At 37.9% G+C, this 25,951-nt stretch overlaps 1 protein-coding gene across 1 annotated transcript in view; it reads right to left on the reverse strand.

The window, feature by feature from the left end:
- Positions 1–623: 623 nt before the first annotated feature.
- TAF15 (TATA-box binding protein associated factor 15) overlaps positions 624–25,951 on the reverse strand; it is a 30,252-nt gene continuing 4,924 nt past the window's right edge. The window contains exons 2-16 of the mRNA XM_059907111.1: positions 24,063–24,102; positions 22,512–22,563; positions 22,345–22,429; positions 22,160–22,262; positions 20,302–20,495; positions 18,764–18,884; positions 11,572–11,606; positions 10,927–10,959; positions 8,124–8,233; positions 6,938–7,067; positions 3,804–3,896; positions 3,028–3,109; positions 2,823–2,911; positions 2,292–2,715; positions 624–954 (exon numbers count right to left, since the gene is read on the reverse strand). Coding sequence (XP_059763094.1) covers positions 915–954; positions 2,292–2,715; positions 2,823–2,911; positions 3,028–3,109; positions 3,804–3,896; positions 6,938–7,067; positions 8,124–8,233; positions 10,927–10,959; positions 11,572–11,606; positions 18,764–18,884; positions 20,302–20,495; positions 22,160–22,262; positions 22,345–22,429; positions 22,512–22,563; positions 24,063–24,102 — 1,631 coding nt within the window. The 3' untranslated portion in view covers positions 624–914. The remainder of the gene's footprint in view (positions 955–2,291; positions 2,716–2,822; positions 2,912–3,027; positions 3,110–3,803; positions 3,897–6,937; positions 7,068–8,123; positions 8,234–10,926; positions 10,960–11,571; positions 11,607–18,763; positions 18,885–20,301; positions 20,496–22,159; positions 22,263–22,344; positions 22,430–22,511; positions 22,564–24,062; positions 24,103–25,951) is intronic.

The following is a 25,951-nucleotide window of genomic DNA, read 5'->3' on the forward strand; positions in this document are numbered from 1 at the left end:
GAGCCTGCGTGTCTGGAGCCTGTGCTCCGCAACAAGAGAGGCCGCGACAGTGAAAGGCCCACGCACCGCGATGAAGAGCCCCCGCTTGCCGCAACTGGAGAAAGCCCTCGCACAGAAACGAAGACCCAACACAGCCATAAATAAATAAATAAATAAATAAAATTTAAAAAAAAAATAACACGTTATGTACATTGGTATCTTAACCCTGGTTTGTCAAACCCTTACTCTTCCTTCCTAGCCCTTGGACCCCCATATTCCCAGCGTCTAGAACACTGCCCTAAATAAACGGTTCTCAGCTGTAAACCTGGTTTTTATCAAAACCACGTGGTGATCTTAAGATAAATTAAGATTCCCAGCTCTACCTCCCCACATCCCAGCAATTTCTGATCCAGTAGACCTGGGGTGAGGCCGAGGAATCTGGAGTTTTGACAACCTCCTCTGGTGGTTCTGATATGCAGTCATGCTTGGAAACTACTATTCTAAACGGAGTAGGAACTCAATAAATATGGTTGGAAGTAACATTTTAATTTCATGAAGTAGAATTCATTTCCTAATTCTTTAAAGTTCGAATCTGCTGTAACTGCATCCTGAGTGTGACAGAACAATGCACTAATGTACAAAAGTCCACAAAACAAGCATCCTTTATTGCAGTATTACAAAACACTTTCCATTTTGGCAATATTTTACAATGCACTTAGCTTCAAGGGTTGGGAAGAAGAAGGTTGGAAACTAAAGGGGGATATTTCAATGGACATTTCTAAAAGAAAAACTGTCCCAGCCCTCCCACCCAAATAAAAATCCAAATGTCACTTAATTTCACTACGCAAGAAGAGGCCACGAGGAAAGCAGCAGGCAAAACTCTGGCAATTTCATTATGGATCATGTCAGAGACAAAGGAACATTCAAAACACTCATCAATATGGTCGGTTGCGCTGATCATTTCTGTAGTCGTTTCTAGGAATGAAAAATAAAGAGCCAGACTAAATTCTAATTTTCTACCAAGGGGAAGCATCAGACACTTCTTCAGGGTGCTGGTGACTAGCATCAGCTTGACAATTTCTATAAGAATGACACCATGCCTAATATATTTCTCTGCTCCTAGAAGGTGCTTACTAAATGTCTAATTTATCAGCTTTAAGACACACAAAGTTCCTAGAAGCCCTGCTATCACTAACTCTCTTAAAAATTTTTCCATCCAGAATAAGGACTCTAAACCACTGTGGTATTTCAGGTCAGAGACTTTGTCATTCCAGCACGCTAAAAAGAAGAGTAGTATAGTGGAATAAGCAAGCAAACACTTTCATGTAAGAATTCTGGATCTGCCACTTACTATGCGACCTTGGAAAAGTTACTCAACATTTCTAACTCTGTAAAATGGGAAGTACATCTACCTCTGGGGTTGACAGAAGGACTAGAACTAAAGTATACAAAGACACTTTCACAGGATTTGCCACACAGTAAGAAGTGTTTAATAGATGATAATTACTAATAGCTAACAATTATACAGTGATTACCATGGCCCCATGGCATGGCATGGTTACCATGGCAACCGTTGTAACATAATCTAATACAACTCCACGAAGGAGATTTCATTAGCCCCATTTTACAGATGAGAATACTGATGCTCCAAAGGGTTAAGTAACTTGCTTATCAAGCAGCTAATAAGTGGTGGAGCCAGGATTTGAAAGAAGACAGTCTGTCTCCAAACTCTGTGCTCTTAACTGCATGCTTTACTAATTCTTGCTACCCTATATTGTCTCTGGCACAGTAATTGAAGTTATTTTACATCACTGGTTATTCAACTTTTTCTGCCTCTACAGCTTTCACGTGCACAGCACACTCCCATCAGTATCACCAGTGATTTTCATCTGGAAAAGGTATAACAGAATCTCCAGGGAAACAACTGCAAGGTAGCACATGTGATTTGAAAAAGCACACGCCTATAAAAGGTGTGCTCTCCCCTCACTTAGATTAAGAATCCCTGAATTACATACAGTTTCAAATCATCTCTCAATCTCAATTATCTTTAGCTATGAGAAAGAATACACACACATTTACCTATATTCATCCAAATATAAAGATCATGAATAAGAATTTCCAAAATAAAATAAATTATAGGAATTGCTAAGCAGGAAACTAAACGGATCTTCTCCAACCTAACTGAAAGAGTTGACAATGGGAAATTCAAGTTCTAAAAACTGGACAAGAAGAAAATGTGATGAAAAGGGCTCAGACTCTAAAATCTAAGAGCAGTGAGGTAAAAAGGTTAGCATGTACATTCCAATACTCACCTTCCTCCCATTTTGCCTCCATAGCCACCTCGGTCTCCTCCATAGCCGCCGCCACTCCTGTCTCCTCCGTAGCCTCCACTTCGGTCCCCACCGTAGCCACCACCACCACGGTCTCCTCCGTAGCCCCCCCCACTTCGCTCTCCACCATAGCCGCCGCCTCGGTCTCCACCATAGCCGCCTCGGTCTCCTCCATAGCCGCCTGCTCGGTCTCCTCCATAGCCACCACCACGGTCTCCACCATAACCACCTCCTCGGTCCCCCCCATAGCCACCCCCACTTCTGTCCCCTCCGTAGCCACCGCTGCCACTTCTGTCTCCACCATAGCCCCCCCCACTTCGGTCTCCACCATAGCCGCCTCGGTCTCCACCTCTGCCCCCACGACCTCTGTAGCCCCTCTCTCCACCGTAGCCTCTTCCCCGGAAATCTGCAAGGTAGAAATGCAAACTAGTAAGGCCAGCAGAATAATGGAAAGTCTCCTTAATGCCAGTCAGAAGATTAATGGCATGCAGATGCTGTTAAAGGCTGACTCACCTCCTCCTGCGGGACGAGAGTCCTCTGGTCTGGGCTCATTGCACTGATTACAAGAATTCCTTCGAGCAAAGTTCATATTTCCACATGACCTGAGAAAGGAGGAAAATAAAATGCTCAATAGTTTCCAATGGATTCAGAACCCCCTCTTGTACCTTCCAACCCCAATCCCAACTCTTACATCCACCAAAATAAATGGGATACTTACGGATTAGGGCAAACCCAGTCCCCACTTTTGGGGTCTCCACCTCTCCCCTGAAAGCCTCCACGGCCTCTATATCCTCCACGGCCTGGGGGAAGTAAGGAGTGGGGAGGAATCAGTAGCAGACATAAACAAAGCAGAGGAAAAGCATCAGACGAAAGAACTAAGAGCAAGTGTTCATCAATAACTGGGCAGCCCCCCAAAAATTAACCCCTTATGGCAGGACTCCATGATTCTTTGATTTGGGGCTTTACTTATTTAGTCAATGCAGGAGATGTGGAAGAAGACCCCAAGGCACACATTAAAGTGCAAATAATGCACTAAAAAACTTCGAAATCCACTTTCTATAATGCCCTCCTTAGTTTGAGAATCTCAGTGATAAAGGTTAAGTGAGAAGACATACTCCAAATTTAAGGAATTAGACACAACGGAAATGAACGAGTTGCAAGTAACTATCAACGTATCAGGGAACTCCCAAACTGGTCAGATTAACTACCTAATTAGGTATCATTTAAACAACTGCCTCCTAATGTCCAGGTGAATAACAAACTGCTTTATATAGCTTTCCAGAGAGATTTCTGGAACCTTCTTCCACCACTTTCTTAGCTATTACGACACCTTATTTACCTAATCTCCTATTGTGTACCTCACTTTTAAGATAGAAGGAAAAAGACCGATAGGGAGAGAGAAGTAGTAGCAAGTTCACACAATAGGGACAGAACATGGACTCAAATCCAAACCCTCTGTGTAATACCCAGGCCTGTGAGCAACAAGTATTTTACCTCGTCGACCACCTCCACTTCCACCTCCTCTCATGAATTCAGGTCTTCTGGTGGCAAAGGACACTTTAATGATGTTGCCATGGAATTCTTTTCCTAAAAAAAAAGAAATGGTTTTGCAGAAATGCTATTCTACATCTCCACCTCTCAAAAATATAAAACTGTCTTAGAAATTTTTAGTTTCAGAGGAATAACTGACATGTCCTCACAGAAATTCAAACACACTAGTGTTCCAAAGAGTCAAGGTAACTGTACTAGAACATGACACAATCTACTGAATAGAGAAGATCCGTCACAAGGAGACAGTCATTTCTTACTAACCAAAAAAACCAAAAAACAAAAAAGAAACATCTAAAATTTTACATGAAAAAAGCCAAGTACAGAACAATGTATGTAGTATGCTACCATTTCTTTTTTTTAAAGGGAATGAGTGTGTATGTGCATGGATGTGCACACATATGCCTGTCTATACACTGCCTATTGTGCTTAACTCTCAGTAGGTGAAAAGGTGGAAAGGAAACTCATTTTTTATATACTCTTGGTACCGTTTGAAATGTTTTTTACCTTAGACCAGTAGTATCTTTAAAACTAATGTGGGCTTCCCTGGTGGCGCAGTGGTTGAGAATCTGCCTGCCAATGCAGGGGACACGGGTTCGAGCCCTGGTCTGGGAAGATCCCACATGCCACGGAGCAACTGGGCCCGTGAGCCACAATTACTGAGCCTGCGCGTCTGGAGCCTGTGCTCCGCAACAAGAGAGGCCGCGATGGTGAGAGGCCCGCGCACCGCGATGAAGAGTGGTCCCCACTTGCCGCAACTAGAGAAAGCCCTCGCACAGAAACGAAGACTCAACACAGTCATAAATAAATAAATAAAAGAACGTGAATTTCTTTAAAAAAAAAAAAAACTGGGCTATTCATTTCAGTAACAGTCAAGCGGTCTTAGTTTGCATTCAATTTCCAATCAGTTTCTCAATCTATTTCATCTGAAGTCTTCACATTACCCACTATAAAAAAAAAAAAAAAAACTAATGTGTGCATATGTGATTACTTATATACATGCATACATACACATATTCTGCTGTCCCAGGGCCTTAGAGACAGAAATTTTCACTTTATATTAAATAAGAGAACTGACATATAAGGAAAAGGTGCCCAAGGATTCATAAAATAGTTATAAATCCAGGAGTCTTAGCACTCTCACCGAAGTCCTAATTGTTGTGACTGGCAACCTTCCACAATGTCAGATGGTATGATAAGCACTTTTAAATAGGAAACAACCCATGGATCAGTATTTTAAAAGCTGTAAAAAGACCTGGTGAGAGTTGAACTACGGAGTTACTGTTAAGAGGCTCATTTGCCCTATGAGGGAAAGGCACAATAATTTTTTAACATATCATAAGCTATGATAATTTTATGATTCACAGAAACTATGACACAAGCAGAAAAGTGAGGGAGAATGGACCTAGCCTTCAAGAGCAAGGTGATGGGGCCTGATTAGTGCAAAAAAGTAAAGAAAATGGAGGTGAGGACAGAGTATCAGAATCTCATCTGTGAAGAAGTAAAGAAATGCAATTATGTCTTGCAAGACACAGGTGCAATAATCTTGGAACTGGAAGGGACCACAAGTGCCTGTCAATCCAGCATAGTTTAGCACTTCAGAGACAGTGGTGCTAGACTGCCTGAGTTTGAGTCCTGACCCTGCCACTTATTCTGTGATCTCGGAAATTATTTATCTTCTCTGTGCCTGAGTTTCATCATCTGTAAAATGGTAATAAAAGGGTACATCTTACAGGGTTACTGTGAAGATCAAACTGAGTTAATGCACATAAAGTTCTTAGAACAATGCCTAGCTCATAAACCGCAATAAACATGCAGTAAGTGTTAGTTATTATTAAATTAGGGTACAACGAAAACAGTGAATTTATAATAACATGGGGAAATGACTATGTTAAGATGTTAAGTGAAAAAAAAGCATGAGACAAAACTACATTTGGAGTATAATGATAAACTATTTTAAAAAACTGGAAGGAAGGGGCTTCCCTGGTGGTGCAGTGGTTAAGAATCCGCCTGCCAATGCAGGGGACACGGGTTCAAGCCCTGGTCCGGGAAGATCCCGCATGCCATGGAGCAACTAAGCCCGTGCGCCACAACTACTGAGCCTGCGCTCTAGAGCCTGCGAGCCACAACTACTGAGCCCGCCTGCCACAACTATTGAAGCCAACGTGCCTAGAGCCCGTGCTCCGCAACAAGAGAAAGCCACCACAATGAGAAGCCTGCACACCGCAACAAAGAGTAGCTCCCGCTCGCTGCAACTAGAGAAAAAAAGCCCGCGCACAGCAACGAAGACCCAACACAGCCCAAAATAAATTAATTAATTAATTTATTTATTTATTTATTTATTTATTTTTTTTTTTAAACTGGAAGGAAAAGTTAATACCAGTAGTTGTCTCTATGTAGAGAACTATGGATGCTTTACTCCTTTCTTCTACTCTCCCATATTTTCTTATTTTCAGGGGGAAAAAAAGTCTTACTGTTTCTTCTAAGTATGTATTAACATTATATTTGAAGGGAAATTAACCTAAATTTAAAAATAATATAGTCAACCAGGCCAACCCTCTACATCTCTATCAGGGTGGCCTTAAGCACAAAGCATGACATAAGGAAATATTTTAGACAGAGTTCATCTCATTTCTAAAGGTATGTAAAAACTCTGGCCTGTATTCTCAATAGAATATCTAAAAAAGTAAACATGAAGATAATCACCGTCTATGAGAACATGTTTTGACTTCAAGACTAGAAAACGTTTATCCAAACCGCACATTGAAACAATATGAATGAGGGACTTCCCTGGTGGCGCAATGGATAAGACTCTGCACTCCCAATGCAGGGGGCCTGGGTTTGATCCCTGGTCAGGGAACTAGATCCCACATGCATGCCGCAACTAAGGAGCCCACGTGCCGCAACTAAGGAACCCTGGAGCCGCAACTAAGGAGCCCTGGAGCCACAGCTAAGGAGCCTGCCTGCTTCAACTAAGGAGCTGGCGAGTTCAACTAAGGAGCCCGCCTGCCACAACCAAGAGCCAGCACAACCAAATAAATAAATTTTTTAAAAAAAGAAACTATACGAATGAGGTATACCATCAAACCAGTCAATGGCTGCCTTAGCTGAAGGAGGGTCATCAAATGATACTGTTGCCTCCCCTTTTGGCTTTCCTGTGTCCTTGTCTGTGTACAGATTTATCATTGGTTTTCCAGTCTTCTTATTTGTCTGAGGAACAAACAAGTGAGTGTTAGTATTTTAAGAAAAAGTGATCATGAACCACATAGATAATTAAAATTTTATTTTTTAAAGGAATTTACATATCCATGCTACAAATACTAGCAACTTAACATAAAAAATGAAGTTATCTGTAGGTTCTGAAAAGGAAAACTCTCTAAAATACATTAAGTGAAAACCAAACTATAAAAATGATACACAGTATATACTGGTTTATCTATGTATAATTTCTTTAAACCCACAAAAAAAGAAAACATAGATAATGCTTCATATAAATATATACCTCGTAAAACTAAAAAAAAAAAAGAAGACCAGGAAGAATGTTCACCAAGCAAATAAATAAATTACCATTAAGGTGCACACACTGGATTTTGCTGGGAAGGGAGTGGAAGACAAGAACTGTGTGAATTTTTTACATATTTCATGTGTAATTAATAATTTCTTAAGAAATTTTTACTCTCCAAGAAGGAGAAAAAAATAGTAATTCCACGGACACCAAAACAAGAGCAATTGCAAACTGATATCAGGCAAATGCTTCAATCTACTAACACTGATCTAAATGCTTTCTAGTTGGAGATGAAAATATATGCATGAAACAAACAGTGCACAAGACACTTAAGTACAATAAAGTTATGAAATAAAGCATTATTATATTGGGCAAATATATAGCAGACATTAAATACCAACATAAAAAGTTGTTAGTAATAACTTGGGTTTTCATATGTTGGCATTTCAGAATATTAAAATGTTTTCACAATTTCATTTGGTTCTCACAATTTTAGGAGCTAGGCAGAGACTATGTTTAGAGTCCTAAGATTGAAAGCCAAAGCTGTGGAAGGCTGTGGAAAGGTAAACACAAGCAAGGAATAAAATCTTCATGTATTTAGCAAATTTAGCAAAGGCCTACAGACATGGGTGAGCATGTGCATCAGGGAACTTTAAGAGACAAGACTTACTGGAGTATGGGCTTATTATGTAACCTATGTAGCTTAACCAGAATATGTTAATAATTATGAGATTTTCAACATAAGCCAATTTTTTACTCACCTTGATAATTCCTATTTGTTTAAAGAACTCCCCGACTTGATCTGTAGACACACCCTCCCCAAGTCCTTGTACAAAGATTGTGTTGTTATCTGAATTATCAGATTCTGAATCTATGGGGGATAAAAAAAACCATGATTAATTTTACATATTCCTTAGGTTTACTACATCCTGTTTAGTAATCAAGAATAATAATTTATTATTCAATATTCAACTATTTCTGTGACCAAAAGGAAAAAGGACCAATATACGAAAGCTCTTAGATAAACATGCAAAGTGGTCATAACAGTTCTTTGGTAGGTCAATTCTCACAACTAAACTTCACGTAAAGTAGATCAAGTCCACACTATGTCAAATACATAGACCAATTAAGGGAGATCTTACAAATCTCACTCTTCAGATTCAGATACAGGACTCAAGCTCAGGAAGAGATGAAGAAAGTTAGTATAAAGTAGCATTCCTGGGCTTCCCTGGTGGCGCAGTGGTTAAGAATCCGCCTGCCAATGCAGGGGACACAATTTCGATCCCTGGTCCCAGAAGATCCCACATGCCGCGGAGCAACTAAGCCCGTGTGCCACAGCTATTCAGCCCACGTGCCACAACTACTGAAGCCCACACACCTAGAGCCTGCCTAGAGCTGCTCCCCAGCAGGAGAAACCACCACAATGAGAAGCCCACACACCGCAACTAGAGAAAGCCTGCGCACAGCAACAAAGACCCAACACAGCCAAAAACAAATAAATATATTCATTTAAAAAAATAAATTAATTAAAAAAAATAATAAAGTAGCATTCCTTTCTTTGGAGAGTTTTAATTCTTTCTGGCTAATCAATACTTTTAAAGCTTCTAGTAGAAAATTGCCCAAATCTGACACTTTGGACTTCCAAGCAAGCCAAGCAGAATTGCTGGTTTCCCATTCATTGCAATAAGCTTTATATATACCAGAGGGTAGGGGCACCTTGACACACACCTTACCTTACACACACACTTTTGGATTAGTGTAACAAAATAAGAAAGATGCACATAAATTCAGTCCATCAAGGGATAATTCAGAAATTGCCATCCATATAGAATACTTTAGCATCTTAATAAAAACAAAAGTTCTGATTTCAATATACATTAAAAATTTTGGGGCTTCCCTGGTGGCGCAGTGGTTGAGAATCTGCCTGCTAATGCAGGGGACACGGGTTCGAGCCCTGGTCTGGGAAGATCCCACATGCCACGGAGCAGCTGGGCCCGTGAGCCACAACTACTGAGCCTGCGCGTCTGGAGCCTGTGCCCCGCAACGGGAGGGGCCGCGATAGTGAAAGGCCCGCGCACCGCGATGAAGAGCGGTCCCCGCACTGCGATGAAGAGTGGCCCCCGCTTGCCGCAACTAGAGAAAGCCCTCGCACGAACCGAAGACCCAACACAGCCAAAAATAAATAAATAAATAAATAAAGTAGCTATAAATGTATGACATAAATTTAAAAAAAAAAAAAAAAAAATTTTGGGGGGCTTCCCTGGTGGCGCAGTGGTTAAGAATCAGCCTGTCAATGCAGGGGCCACGGGTTCGAGCCCTGGTCCATGAAGATCCCACATGCCACGGAGCAACTAAGCCCGTGTGCCACAACTACTGAGCCTGCGCTCTAGAGCCTGCGAGCCACAACTACTGAGCCCACGTGCCACAACTACTGAAGCCCATGTACCTAGAGCCCGTGCTCCACAAGAGAAGCCACTGCAATGAGAAGCTCGCGCACCGCGACGAAGAGCAGCCCCTGCTCGCCACAACTAGAGAAAGTCCGCGCACAGCAACAAAGACCCAATGCAACCAAAAATAAATAATTAATTAATTAATATTTTTAAAAAATTTGGCTCAAATAGATTTTTAATCTCTACATAACTTTCAAAAGGCTCCAGGCAGCCTTGAATTTCATTTGAAAATATAAAGGCACATGAAATTAGTGACCTCTGGGGACTTCCCTGGCGGTGCATTGGTTAAGAATCTGCCTGCCAATGCAGGGAACACGGGTTCGATCCCTGGTCCGGGAAGATCCCACATGCCGCGGAGCAACTAAGCCTATGCGCCACAACTACTGAGCCTGTGCTCTAGAGCCCGAGCCACAACTACTGAGCCCACGTGCCACAACTACTGAAGCCCGCGCACCTAGAGCCCGTGCTCTGCAACAAGAGAAGCCACTGCAATGAGAAGCCCACGCACGGCAACCAAGAGTAGCCCCCGCTCGCCACAGCTAGAGAAAGCCCACACGCAGCAACCAAGACCCAACACAGCCCAAAAAAAAAAAAAAAGACACATGTAGAAAGAAAGATGTTTCGTAAAAAAAAAAAAAAAAAAAGAAAAAGAAAAGAAAAGAAATTAGTGACCTCTGCCCAGAGTAAGACAATTCTCTCATATATGAATTCAGGTTTCTTAGGCCCACTGAGCAGACTATCAATCCACTGTAATGTTTTCTTAAACACAGCTATTCTAATTCCCCAATGATACCAATTCTCTCATACTTGATTTGCAGTAATTAAATAAATAATGCTAATTAGCAGTACAAAATCAAGTATTTCTTCACAAAAGAAAAAGTAGAGAGCATGGGAAAGCAAACATAGCAATTTTTCCTGGCAAACTTTCCAATCAATCCCCCTGAATTTTTCTTGCTGGTACATCTTTAGAAGTGAAGCTCCCTGATTCTGGCAGCATTATCAAATCAAATCTTCCTTCTGTACTAACTCCTCCAAACACACACACTTTTCCCTTGAAAAAATGGAAAACTAACATTCTCTTAATGGCAGAGTCACAAACTACCATAAACCTTACCAGCATCTGGTCTGGGTCCATAATCCCTGTGACCTAAGGGAAAAGAAAAAGAAAAAGAAAAAGAAAGCTATTTAAGGCAACTCATAAGAAATCATTTAAAAACAGTAATAATAACCAAGGCATGAAAAGTCAATACTTCCAAAATCCTTGTAAGTAACCATCACAGATTTACAAAGTAAATATATAAATTAAGTTTTATTAGAAGTTTAAGAAATCAAGATGAATGTCAATATTCCCTTAAACTTGTCCCAGACAGCACCAGCCACTTTGGCATTACGCTAGTATCACTTTTTTTAAGCTCTGGTTGTGAAGGCTGATTGGAAAACCCTAATAATTTAAAAACACCACGTCAGCTACCTTTATTAAAAAACATATTGACAAAATCCAGTGAAGGTCTCATTCATTGGTCACCAGACTCTTTCATGCAAATTCACTGTGTAGAAACCCATTGGACTGTTTGAGATCAACTTTGTCTTTTTAATATTTTGAGATATATATATGCATATACATATTTTTTTTTAAGCACACAACACACACCAGCCTCAACAGAGTAAGAAAGGGCTTAGACTACGTCTGCGGGATATTGGTGGCTTTTAGGTTTATATAGCATTTCCACTGAAACATTTTGGGATACTCAGCACTTACCACCAAAATTTTTGAAGCCACCGCGGTCACCACCACTGCAGAGGAAAAATTGAAGAAATGATTTCTTCCTTAGGTCTCCAATGTGCTGAGCCCTGGGCTCAATCTATACTTAACTGTCACAAGTTGAGCGCCCAGGAAAACAGTAGCACCTCTAACTTTCCAGTAAATTTCATTTCATAGACTTCAAAATGTTGTTTTCACCTAAATGTTTTCCCAAGGATCTATCTCCACAAGGGTGCCTTTTCAAGCTTATTACAGAACATACCTAATATACTCTTATTTTAAAATTTTCCCAACCCCAAGCCAAAGGGATAATACTCAAATCCACTTAAACTGGAGGCACAACAGGAAGAATGATAAACATTCTTTCCAAGGGGAAAGAAGTCATTTAAAAACAGTAATAATACCAAGGCATGAAACGTCAGTGGGACAAAGTGAGAGAGTGGCATGGACATATATACACTACCAAATGTAAAATAGGTAGCTAGTGGGAAGCAGCCGCATAGCACAGGGAGATCAGCTCGGTGCTTTGTGACCACCTAGAGGGGTGGGATGGGGAGGGTGGGAGGGAGACGCAAGAGGGAGGAGATATGGGAACATATGTATATGTATAACTGATTCACTTTGTTATAAAGCAGAAACTAACATACCATTGTAAAGCAATTATACTCCAATAAAGATGTTAAAAAAAAAAAAACTTCCAAAATCCTTGTAAGTAACCATCACAGATTCACAAAGTAAATATATAAATTAAGTTTTATTAAAAGTTTAAGAATTCAGATGAATGTCAATATTCCCTTAAAGGGGAATATTTTTGTTAAAGGGGATATTTTTGTTAAATATGAGAAAAAGACTAGAAGAAAAATATAAAGCAAGGTTAAAATTTTGATAACAGAATGGGAGAGGTAAAAACTCGAGCACTATGTTCTACTGTGATAGCAAACAGTGGGTTTTATGAGATGAAGAAAAAAGTGAGGTACAAATATACACAAAAGTGAGACTGAATGAAAGCAGTCTTAAAAATTCAAATCATTCAGATATCTGGTAAAATGAGCACTAAAAGAAAGCATAACTTTAAACTGCCCTCCTATTCCATGCCCACTGCGACATGCTAGCTTTCTTCACAGCAGAGCTACTGAAATTCATGCTGCCAAATGCTCTTGTACACCAATCAGTAGACCATATCAGAGACAGAATGCTACGTACTCCACAAGAAAATGACTTTATTTGGCAATTTCCACTGCCAGGCAAGTCAATGGCCCTTGTGTGCATAGCTTTCTGTAAGAAATCTAAGATCTCTCTTATCAAGAAACTTTTTAAAATACTCATACACTGAAAGTTTGTTTCTCTTAACCAAATTATGTAATCCTCTAAGACTCATGTGCTGACATGGATACAAAAACACCCAAAGTTTTCAGATGGTGATATCTAATTTTCTACTACTACTCATCTTCTACTATAACCCAAGAAACTAATCCAATATACTAATGTCTCTTCACTGCTTAAAAGCCTCTGCTTTAGTAATAACCCTGCCCTCTAGATGGCTTTTCTTGAGCCATCCTGAGAAAAACCACTCTGACTAAATGAGAAAGAATTTTTTCTTTACAAGTCTATTCTACTACCTTGACGTAAAAAAAAATTCCCTTGCAACTAGCATAGGTATGGACACACGCATCTTAACTCGCCATTAATTTTTATTTGATGCCCAGGAAATCTAAAAAGGAGAATAACACTATTTCAAGGCTATGCAGACAAAGCGAAGCTCAGGTCTTTCATATATATAGTTTCCTATTGAGTGTCTAAGACCTATCTTTCAGAACATCACCCAAGCCCTCCCACCAACCCATACTTCTAAATGGCCTATATATCATAGCTTAACTCTTTAAGGAAAGGAAGCCAAACAGAGTTCTGAGATTAAATTGCTAAAAATCTTATTAGAAACAAGGTATCTCAGGTTTCTTCAAAGATGATCATTAGAACTCTAAAAATGATGAGAAAAGACCTAGTGAAAATATTAAATCGGGCTTCCCTGATGGCGCAGTGGTTAAGAATCCGCCTGCCAATGCAGGGGACAGGGGTTCGAGCCCTGGTCCAGGAAGATCCTCCATGCCGCAGAGCAACTAAGCCTGTGTGCTACAACTACTGAGCCTGCGCTCTAGAGCCTGTGAGCCACAACTACTGAAGCCCGCACACCTAGAGCCCGTGCTCCGCAACAAGAGAAGCCACCGCAGTGAGAAGCCCACACACCGCAACAAAGAGTAGCCCCCGCTCGCTGCAACTAGAGAAAGCCTGCGTGCAGCAACAAAGACCCGATGCAACCAAAAATAAATAAAATTTTTTAAAAAATAATAATATTAAACCCACATTCCTATGTCAGGACGTTAAAGTACCCAGGATAAAGTTTTTTTTTTTTTAAATAGGAAATTTTCACAATTAAGTGCTGGAAGAGGCACCACTTAATTATTCTGCTGCCATCTTAACCAAGTACCAAATTGTTTATCTGGCCACAATGGAGGGAAAATATGCAATTTCATACATCAAGTAGTTCCTAAAATTTCTATTCTGGTCAGCAATATAACTTTGAACAATTTTTTAAAAAAGGACACACCCATGGTAAAATATAAAGGATATAAAACAAATGACACTTGAATACGTTTATAATTTCCTATTCCTCCATATAACGGCATTTTAACTTAAGTCATCATTACTGAGCATCTCCTTTGAAAATTCAGCAGCTGAACACTTCAAACACAATGGCCGTAAATATGGAAACACCCATAAGTACATTCGAAAAAGTACTAGTCTTCAAAGTAAGAGTCTCAGGGTATAGTCTTAACTATCACTAATCAATCTTGAAAATTTGGACAAGTCAGTAATTCTCCCTAGGCTTCAGTTTCCTCCTTCGCAAAATAATGGTCTACATCCTTACTACTTGAAAGGTGGTCTATGGAATAGCAGCAAAGGCAGAGCCTGGGAGCATCTCAGAAAAGCAAGCTCACCCCAGACCTACTGAATCAGAATCTGCATTTTAATAAGATCCCCAAGGAGTTCATATGTACATTACAGTTAGAGAAGCACTGGTCTACATGACCTATAATTCTATGTGAGGCTTTCTTTCAAGTTCCAATGTTTCAGTCTCTTTTCTCTTTCCTTATTAAGAAATTTCATATTAATTAATTATAGTTCCTTACTAGGAAATTTATTATATTAAACACAGTAAATAAATCTCAAATAGTACCACTATTAAATCAGTTAACAGAAGATGGGCCTGTGGTTAAGAATCTTTCTTTCAAATCTGCAGTCAAGTTACATGTCCCTTTTCCATAAACTAAGTTAAGGCCCCACTAGCAAATTAAGACACAAAGGCATGTGAACATTTGAGTCAAGATGTTGCCACAACAAATTTGTTTTCCTCCCAGAAAAAGAAGCAAACTTGTACACATAAAGAATTCCTGAAGTAAGGACATTTTAACGTAAAGAAGTAGAGGTATTTACTAGAGTAGAGACATAATATAAGAATACTCAAATTTTATGGCTGAGTGCCCCCTGCATAAGAAAATCAATTGTATATTCTTGACTCAACTACAGAAATCGTTGTCCCAAGTTCAAAACCACAATGAGCAGCCTACTCTAGGGTAGACGCTGAGAGTTCTTTCACTGTTACAGCATTACATATTTAGAGACGACAGTCAGATTTAATTTCAGGTGCTTGTCAAGAAAGAAAATATACTTTGACAGAATCTCTATTCCCAAAATTTAATTTTTAAAAATCCAAATATATCTATATTCAAGGACTAAAACTGCCAAGAAGTAAAAGGACAATACAGGAATCTTTATTCCCAGAAAATTCAATACACAGAGAGAAAAAGGAACTTAGCTAAATATTGAAAAAGATTAGTTTTTTAAAAACTGTTCTGTGTTTGATTTTTCATACTAGTAATTTACCAACATTTCAGAAGGCCAAGAATCTACCATTCTAGAGCTGCACTGTCCAATACAACATTTACTAGTCATATGTGGCTGCTGACTTTTTGAAATATGGAGAGTCTAAATTGAGATGTACTCTAAATGCAAAATACAAAATGGATTTCAAAGTCTGAGTATGAAAAAAAAGAATGTGCAATATCTCAATAATTTTTATACTGATTACATAAAATATTTGTGATATGTTAGATTAAATAAAATATATTATCAAAATTAACTTCAGCTGTTTATTTTTCTTAATGTGGCTACTAGAAAATTTTACTTTACACCTATGGCTCACAGTTGACCCCCATTATATTTATACTGGGCAGCACTGGCTAGACTATCACCAGCACACATGCACGTTTTTAAGAAAGCTATTCAAAAACTCTTACACGAAGGCATTCAAAATTCAAGATAACTTTTTTGAGACTTGAGATATTAAAGCCTAAAAAATCTACTTAACTTGATGACATGCTAATAATGGAAAATGGTTACCTATGAAGTTCTAGTAATTTTGCCATGCATTCAGCACAATGCTAAAGTTAAAAACACTGAGAACATGTATGGCCTTAAGCTTCTAGTCCAGTAGGAGGCCACTGATCTATTTTAGATGACAATTAGAAATTCAGTCTTTTTTGCTGCAACTGCTTTTTCAAAGAAAAACACTGTTTCCTACAGTCCCTATAGTCTTCACGTTTCTCTCCCAAAACTGGAAAGCTGACAGCTTCCTTTGGTCTGAATTCTTCCTGCAGTCAAGCAATCATACAACTTAAGTCTAAGAATGTCATATCCTTTACCACACATCCCACCTTCACCTGCAAACTGTGCCCCTTCTTTAATTATAAACCCAACTAATGCCAGATTTTCTTCAAACAGCCCTGAAAGGATCATATTTTCAACCTTGCTATTTTTAAGTAAGATGATTACAAACACAAATGGGAGTGTTGATGAAGACTAACAAAAAATGTTTGGGTATTTTGGGTACTTAAATGTAAAACCAAGTGTAGGGGGGAAAAAAGCCCTGAAACTGGGCTTTTTTTTTTTTTTTTTAATTTGAAACACTTCACCCCTATAAATAAGCTAAAAATCACATCCTGAACAAGATATTGTGACGCATGAAAATTATATGAACTTCGTATTTCAGTATCCATAAATGAAGTTTTATTGGAACACAACCATGTTTATTCATTTATATGTTGTCTATAGCTGCTCTGGTGCTACAGGAGCAGAGCTGAGCAGTTGCAAAAGAAACCTCATGGCCTGCAAAGCCTTAATTATTTACTATGTGGCCTTTCACATAAAAAGTTTGCCCATCCAATATAGAGAGTAAGTATAATCATCCACATAAATTTCTTAAAAAGGCCTTTCATACACATTCCATTTATTGGCTAAGGGGGTGGGGTGGGGGGAGGGAGGGAGTATACAGACAGCAACTGGGTAAGACCTCTCCCCCAAAAACCCTACCCTGACTTGAACCAGATCACCATCATTTTGACCTAATATATACTGGGCTTCTACACAAGATTTTGTTTGAAGAGGTTCTAAAGTTAAATAAAAAGATTTGAAAATCAAAACCTTAGTTCATGATTCAGTACCTGGGCCAAAAATTATACTGAAATGTTGCCAAAGAGGTTTATCAAAGTGCTTAACTGGTACGCCCGGGTTGGTTAAGATACAGATCGTCCCTCCTTTAGCAGGAGGATCACTCAAGGTCCTTTCAACTCTTTGATTCTAAGATAAGTCATCTCTCAAAAACGAAAACATATTTTTAAAGACTTCCCTACCCTCCTCCTCCTGAAAAGTGGGGTTCTACCATTCTCAGTCAGACATTGTCATAGTTTAATAGATAATCTATAGATATAATTATAACTTCCTTACGAAGAAAATTAAACCTATGATATGCTGTAAAACGTATAGCATCCCAAGGCAGCCAATTATCTAAAACATATTAACCGGAAAATGACATATACCTGTTAGTTATCTTGTTTGGGATTCTGTTTGAGGGAAGGAGGCTATTAGGTAGAGAGTAAGCACCGTACCACTCTACGTTGTTCACTTACATCCACATGATAATGACGAGGCATACAATATACTTGTTTTACCTTAATATATTGACTTTGACTATCAATCAAAAGACATTTAATGTTCAAGTCTTATAAAAATTTATCAAATATGTTTAGACTTTAGATTTGCCAGACCAAAGCACTATACACTAAACAGAGAGAAAGTCAATGAGATCAAATTCCTGGCTCACTTGAAAAATTAACAGTGCTGTATGTAACTGATTTTCTCAGGTCACCTCAGGGAACAGACAATCAGTCCCTAAGAAGCAAAAGAGTGACCTGGTATTGATACATTATCGTCAGTTAACAGGCTGACAATTTCAATTCCCAAGGAACACAAATTATCTTTTAAGCCTGTATATTGTACACACAAAATGTGCAACCTACAAACCTCATCTGAGGACAATAAATGTCAACTACTTTTTCATTCCTATTTTTAGAGCAAAAGCGCTAAACTTACACATATATTTGAAAGTAATTTTAAAGCCACCTTTCATAACATATGCCATAAATACCAAAACCTGATAACACTAACAATGTAGAAAAGGAAAGCTGAATTACAAAGTCATTCCTTTTCCACAGCTTAGTCTAGACAAAATACGCAATGGTATGTGACATTGCACTAATTATCTCAATAATTATTTACTTAAGAATGGGGACAAAATAGTTCAGTTACATAAAATCTTTCTCTCATTTGCCAACCCCAACTTTACAATCTGCTATTGCCTCCTAATATTTTCCCTTCCCAAGGGGATTCAAGATTAAAGAACAGCCTCTCCACCTTCCAATCTAGAATTAACTTACCTTGTATTTTCTACATATAAAACACTTGGATTTCCCAGAGTCATCTTTTAAAGGAGTTTAGAGTCAATAGCTCTGGCAGGAAAAACATAGTTAAGTGGTTTAACCACACCATAGTAGGGGACTTTTCTCCATTGGCATTTAATATATACCACATAAACTAATGGCTAACAAAGCCTATTTTGAGGTAATTTATGTGACATCTTAAGACTGAAAATAAATTTCGAATTTCTGTCCTCTTCTCTACAACATAATCTCTTTTTTAGGCCTCTTAACTAAATCAGATGATGGAATCAAACCAGCTAAGTAACAACAAAAAAAAAAGAGAGAAGAAATGTAGACATCTGTACCTAAAAACTTACCTTGATCCTGTCATAGGACCTCTTCCATCCTTGTCATATCCCCCACGCCCTCTACCTCCTCCCTGTGACCCGCCATATCCTCTATTATCTTCTCCATACCTACTCACATCACGACGGTCATCTACAAAAAAGAAAATTAATACATACATACATAAACAACTTGAAACTTCCGACAAAGGCTTTCCACAACATAATCTTAAATAGCTCTTTAGGTCACCTGCGACCTTCAGAAAATGGCACATGTGCACAAAACTCAAGTGCAAGTCATCATAACACCATCTGGAATTAAATGTATGAGAATTATATGTGTGTCAAATTCCATTCTACCAAAGTCAGACAGCAAAATGGTGATGTGGATATCACCATTTGATGTGATGGTAATATGGAGTAGTCTGAGTAAAGTACATTAGGTACAGAACTCTAATAAATTAAAAGAATACCCTAATCTTAGGGACTTCCCTGGTGGTGCAGTGGTTAAGGCTCGCGCTCCCAATGCAGGGGGCCCGGGTTCAATCCCTGGTCGGGGAACTAGATCCCACATGCATGTCGCAACCAGGAGTTCACATGCCACAACTAGGGAGCTGGCAAGCCGCAACTGGGGAGCCCACCTGCCACAACTAAGGAGCCCACGAGCCGCAACTAAGACCTGGTACAACCAAATCAATGAATCAGTCAATCAATACTTTAAAAGAATACCCTAATCTTAAAAGTTACTATATTTTTCATGTCGAAAATATTTCAATGTAAATCAAACACAGACAAGGAATAACTAGATTTTCAAACTGAGATATTCAGTGAATATATTCACTGAAGAAGATATTCAGTGAATGAGCTTCCACTCTTACTCATTCACTTATTCATTCATTCAACTATTCAACAAATATTTATCGAGCAGGTACCAAAATGAGTAAGGCAGGACCTTTGCCCTTGAAGCATTCATTTTCATGGCTGGTCAGATTCCTAAATATCATGATATATATAAAGTGATATATATAAAAGAAAGAATGACCGGTCCTTCTTAGGTGAGGTTAGAGAAGGCTAATATAGGATCATAATTTCCTCAAATCACATACAGCACCAGTACCAAGATAACTGGTAGCATTGACTTCCCTGGAGGTCCAGTGGTTAAGACTCTGTGCTTCCACTGCAGGGGGCACAGGTTCGATCCCTGGTCGGAGAACTAAGATCCCACATGCCACGCGGTGCAGCCAAAAAATAAAAAATGTTTAAAAATTAAATTAAATTATAAAAAAGAACGGGTAGCAGCAGCATTGTCAAATGATCAGTTGACTGAGACAACAAAGGAAATTCAAAAACTCAGCCAGCAAAAAATCAGGTGACCATCTGGAGTCTCCAAGAAGTTCAGAAATATCAATCTAATAAACTAGTTTTGATGGACATGAGACAGAACATATGTTCAGGGTCACTCTGAATTCTTACAAACAGTTGAAATCCTCTGTGGGTCTTTTAATACAAAATTCAATACACAATTCTATGAAGGGAAAAAAGGAAAAATAATAGAGGTCAGCATATCTTACCTTGTGTGTGGTGGCTGTAATTTTCCCTTTGTGAATGGTAGGACTGCTGGTTTTGATTATAGGAATCATGCTGCTGATCATAATTTGACTGCTCGGCATAAGAGCCATGATGTTGATCATAGCCTGACTGCTGGTCATATGAATCTTGTTGACCATAGTCTGACTGGTCATATGAAGGCGCTCTTCCACCTTGGCTAAACAGAAATCAAGAACTTGAGCGATTTTACAGAAGGACTGTTACTGCAGCAGGCTGACTGAGACTGGTCGCTATAAGAGGCCTGCCCAGCTAGACCTCATCCACATTTACTACCCTTTTCTGGTAGGAATCATTTAGCTCTTTTATCTACAGAATCTTATCACCAATGGAATGACTTTCAAACAACAGTTCTACTATCACTGAAGAGGTGTCACATTATGAGAAAAAACACACACACCTTTGAAAACTGTAGAGAAGCAAGAAAATCACTATGGTTTTTATCATCTCCTTGAATTAAAAAAAAATTAAAGACGACATGAAGTACGGTAATATGTCTGACTCTTTAACAAACATGATACAGCAAGTGCTGACTCCTTTTAATAGTTACACTAAAAGGCTCTATCTCAGTTTTAACAACAGTATTATTTAATAATATTTTGGGGACTATTTTCTTATCTTTAGAACCTTATCTTTAGTACATTCTTCTAAGCATATTCAATAATAGTAAATTTTAGAAAATAGCAATAAATCATTCAAACTTTTAATCTGCTGAGTAAGAGGAAGGAACTTGCTTTGTGATGCCATTTTTTAACTGAAACAAAGTCTAACTACCAAATGAGACTGCTTTATTTTCTCTTGCAATTCAAAAAGAAAATTCTAAGTATGTTCTGAGAAATATGACTATTAATTACCTGCTCTCAGGATGGGAATGTTGAAAGAAACACTTAATTGGATTTGAGTTCTAATGTTTACTCAAAGAGAAGCGGGGGGGACAAAAATGGCCTCACAACTTAATAGTCACATCTTATTCTGCATCAAATGATCAAAACAATCTAATAAAGATCGGTTCCCCGACTCCCTACCCAAAGCACATCACAAAGGTCAGAACCCTAGACCTTCACTTTAGAATGACTGTTACACCAAATCTAACATTTCTCTTTGGTCCACATTTATAAGTCACATTACCAAAAATGCATCCTTATGAAAAGATTCTCCTTAAATTTAAAACTAACCAGGCTTGAAGAGCCTTCTAATGTAACACGCTTTCTGGATAGTATTCCCTACGTGTGTACTTTGTAAAGCACAGTAAAAAGTAAGTTGCTATTACTAAAATTAATAAGTACAGGCTCCTCAAATCAGAAAATTCTAAAAAAAATATATAATACCTGTAAAATTGCTAATATTCACCTAACTATATTAACAATTAAAACATTTTTTAGGGTATTTGAAATACGTGCATAGATTTTGGCACTTTTTTCTTTAATATTTTTGTCCCTGAGAAGGACATTAAATACATTAAAATGGTTAAAAAATAAAATGGAAATAAAAAGTAAGCATTGGTAAGTCTCCTTTTATAGGCAGGTTTTTATTTCATCTCAGGTATAAAGCAGAGGTCCAAATTTTACTTTTTAACATTTAAATCATGTGCATTCATTTACAGCTAAACTAACTGTACAAATAACACATCATAAGAATCAAATATCAATATTGACAACTTCCACATTCTTTATAACACAAAACTGTGAAATTCATACACCATCAACACTTTTCTGGAAAAAAAAAATAAAAGTTTAAAGCTAGGACTTTGTTAGTGAAAACTGTTTAATACCCAAAGTGTTATTTCCACTTCCCAACACCTCAGTACTTTTACTGTTTCCTTACCCTCCTGATGATTCCATGTTTTGCTGTGCCTGGTTATTGTAAGATTGCTGGCCATATGAGCTCTGCTTTTGACTCTCATAACCACCATAGGACTGTGAATAACCTAAAGATTGAATGGATATACCATTTAGGAAAGGTTCTGATTTTAAATTTCTAAAACAGCAAATTTAACAAATCAGTCCAACCTGACTGGCTTTGTCCGTAACTGGAGTAGCCGCCATAGTTCTGCCCATATGAAGAATCAGTAGTTTGCCCATAGCCAGAATAGCTCTGAAATTTAGGCAAATACAAGTTTCATTGCATATTTAAGATTAAAACTATTTATAAAGAACTCAATTTATATTTAACCTACTTGTGGTGATTGTCCATAACCTTGGCTGCCTTGATTCCCATAGGAAGAATAACTGTAAAAGAAAAGTGTACTACTTGAAAGAAATGTGCTAGAATTTAAAAGCTTAAATTAACCCTATCTTCATTTTCAACTTTCAACTCAAATACAAGCTTCTTTCCTGAGAAACTGTCGATCTACCTACCTCTTCGAGTCTAAATTGAAAGGTGATAACCAAAGACTGTCAAAGACACAAATGAAATCATTCCCAGACCTCTTAAATGCCAAACACACACCAGAAGTTTTGCTTCGACAATCTCCCACAAATAAACAAAACTTCACCAGAGCTAGAAAATTCCAAGAGAATTATGCTTGGATGGGTGGGAGGCTGGGGGTGGAGGGGAGTGACTACACGGTAGCAAAACCCATAATAAATATCTGAAGCAGAAAAATAATGACTCTTTAAGTTAGAGCTTTAATCAATTTAGCTGCGCTTTGACAGATTAATTTCTTCCTACCATTTGCCTTAAATTTGCCTCTAACATCCTAGAAAAGGCACAGTGTGGCACTAAACGTCCAATTTTTAGTGCCTCACTAATGAGAGGCATGTATATCTTCAGAATACTATCATAGAACGAAAGAATATTGTATCCCCAGTGTCATAGCATAGGATGGTATAGTTTGTTGACTGAATGAATGAATACACACAGCTTTCTCAGAGTTGAACTTTCTTTAATTTTAGCGCATATAAGCTTTAACAAGTCAGAAACAAACTTTCTGAATATATACCAAAGAAAAATAAAACATATGCCAAAAAAATCTTACTATTTTAGAGCTATCAAGTGCTAACAGAATTTCTTAACTTTATAAAACATATTTCATTGAATAAACATTTGCTAGTTGCCTACTATGAGGGTCTACCCCATGAGAATAAAAAAATCAAATCAGTTTTGTTTCCATGAAGCTTAAAACTTGATGACAGAAGGTATCTGAGATGCTCTTCCGAATATCTCACACTGAGCTGCAAAACACTTATAGTACAAGTGAAGGCTGTATTTCTGGTAAGCAAGAGAATCCTACTGCATGTATACATTCACATAAAAACTGACTTTTCTGTTTATTGTGAGCATGGTGAGGATGATTTTTAAAATGCTAAACACTTCTATCATAGTGCTTCAAGAAAATCCACTCCAGAAAAAACACATTTAGCATATTATATACAATCAAAAAAATTAAATGCTTTTTCTAAGCTGTTATAGTTCAAATACTTAAATCCTTTTAATAATTGTTTCTTCTAAATAATTTCTTAAGGAAAACAATCTTTATAATACCTATGAGATTTGTTTTAATCTCTAGGGGGCACCTATATTTACTGATTCAAACAGCCTTTTAAAAAAAGAAAAATATCTTACAGCACCTATGTACATAGGCTGACTCTTTCCCCTTCACAAGCTAAGATTTAACTCTTTTAAGACATCAAGATATCAAATCTCAAGAGGAAAGCCTGACTACATTTATCTTTTTTTCTCAGTTCTACTCGTTCATGGTATTATTGAAATGTACAGTATACTTTACCTTTGCTGCTCACCCCCAGACTGACCGTAACTTCCAGAATCTAAAACACATAAAAAGAATTTTTAATCTTATTTAAAATTAGGCTTCCCTCAAAGGCTGACTTTAGCTCTTACAGATGCAATGTGATAAGAAAATATCATAAAAATTAACTACACAAAGAAAAACTAGAAGTTAAAAATACAGTGCAAGGAAAAATCTGTGCCAATAGTATTAGCTATTTACAGTAACTACAGCTTTGAAAACAACTACTCTACAAACATGTCCTGATGGTCACAAAAACCAAGTGAACAAATGAGAAAGTCAGTGAAAAACCCATCCTTTTAACAAAAACTCAAAAGCTCAAGCTGTATTATCTTTATATACAAAAAGACATCTGTTAAAAAACTAATCAAGATCAAAAAGGGGAAAATACACACTCTTAAGATAAATCCCCAGGATTACATTTACTTCATATCCTTGCCAGCCTAACATATACACCATTCCCTTGTATTGGATTGGATTGCTTTGGCTGTCAGCAGCAACAAAAAGATGTCCAAAGACTTGGTAAAAGCAGCTAAGCCACTTGGTATATACCGACTCAGCAATACTTACCTCTAGCTTCCTTGTTGGCAATAAAAACTACCAAGGAAGGCATGAGTTGAGTAATATATGTCAAAAAAATAATAATAATAATAATTTGAACTGTGAACTTTTCTCAATACTTTAAAATGTCGGTTATTCCAAAAATTTTTGAAGAGGCTCTACCCTTTAGGCTTCTCCTCAAATGAGTGACCTAATTTTATTAATGATGAGTAAGAGACGAATATCATATGAAATACTCTTTCAACTGCAAAAATATGACTGATAGTCTTCAACTGCTATTAGGCCCAACCTTATCTAATCTGAATAAAACCATTTGTTATTGAACAGTTCTGAAAACCCGCCAAATATCAAATCACATCAATGACTTTTTCATTCAATTCATATAAAGCTACAATATGAAAACACTGTCACTGGCTGTATAAGTGGGTGGCATCAAATTTGCCACTTTTCTACAGTAGAGATCTCCAATCAGACTGAACAAGAATTTTTTTAATCCTTAACTACTAAAATATTGAATGATAATCCTGACACAAACTACTTCTTTTATGAATGTGGACATAAGGCTACCTGAGATGAAAAATAAAATTGTGCATCACTGCCCATAATAATAAGATGACTAGATTTGTAACTAACCAAATAAGAAAAATATGAAAAGGATACAGAATCTAACTGGATCATAAAGAGATTAGATGCATCTATCAAATGGCAAAGGAAGTTAGTTTCAACCAATTGAGAAACTAAAAAGGATTACAGTGGGAGGAGGGGGTGTATGAGTAAAACAAATATACATACACTGGAGATGCATGAAGCTTTAACTTAAATTATATCCCAAGGCACTGACATGGGTTCTCCCAGTGACAGAGTGGAGTCCGAGACCTTATTGTACTTTGGCTCAGGCAAAAATTATAGAAGTACACAGCACATATGTCATATGACCCTGGCTTAAATCTAATAAGTATCAGAGCTCTTAACCCAGTCACCTCAGCTCTCTGAAACTGTAAATCTGACTTCTTTAGCTGGCTGACTTTAAAACTCTAGAATATAAAAATAAGCGTATTGACCAACAAGTCCAGCTCTTAGTGAAAGTAGATGTTTTACATTCACCAGAGAAAATCAGTTTATAAATGTTATTTATGGCATTTTAAACAACTGCTCATTATGAGTACTTGACACTTGAGCCTTGTATCTGGGCCCATGAATTATTTAGAGGCACTTTTATTTCCAAGTGTATAGGGTTTTGATACTCTTTGTGGTTTTGTCTTCTTATTCCATTGCAGCCAGAAAAGGTATTTTCTGTACTATTCCAT

This window comes from Balaenoptera ricei, chromosome 20 (assembly GCF_028023285.1).
Source record: "Balaenoptera ricei isolate mBalRic1 chromosome 20, mBalRic1.hap2, whole genome shotgun sequence".
Lineage (NCBI taxonomy): Eukaryota > Metazoa > Chordata > Mammalia > Artiodactyla > Balaenopteridae > Balaenoptera > Balaenoptera ricei.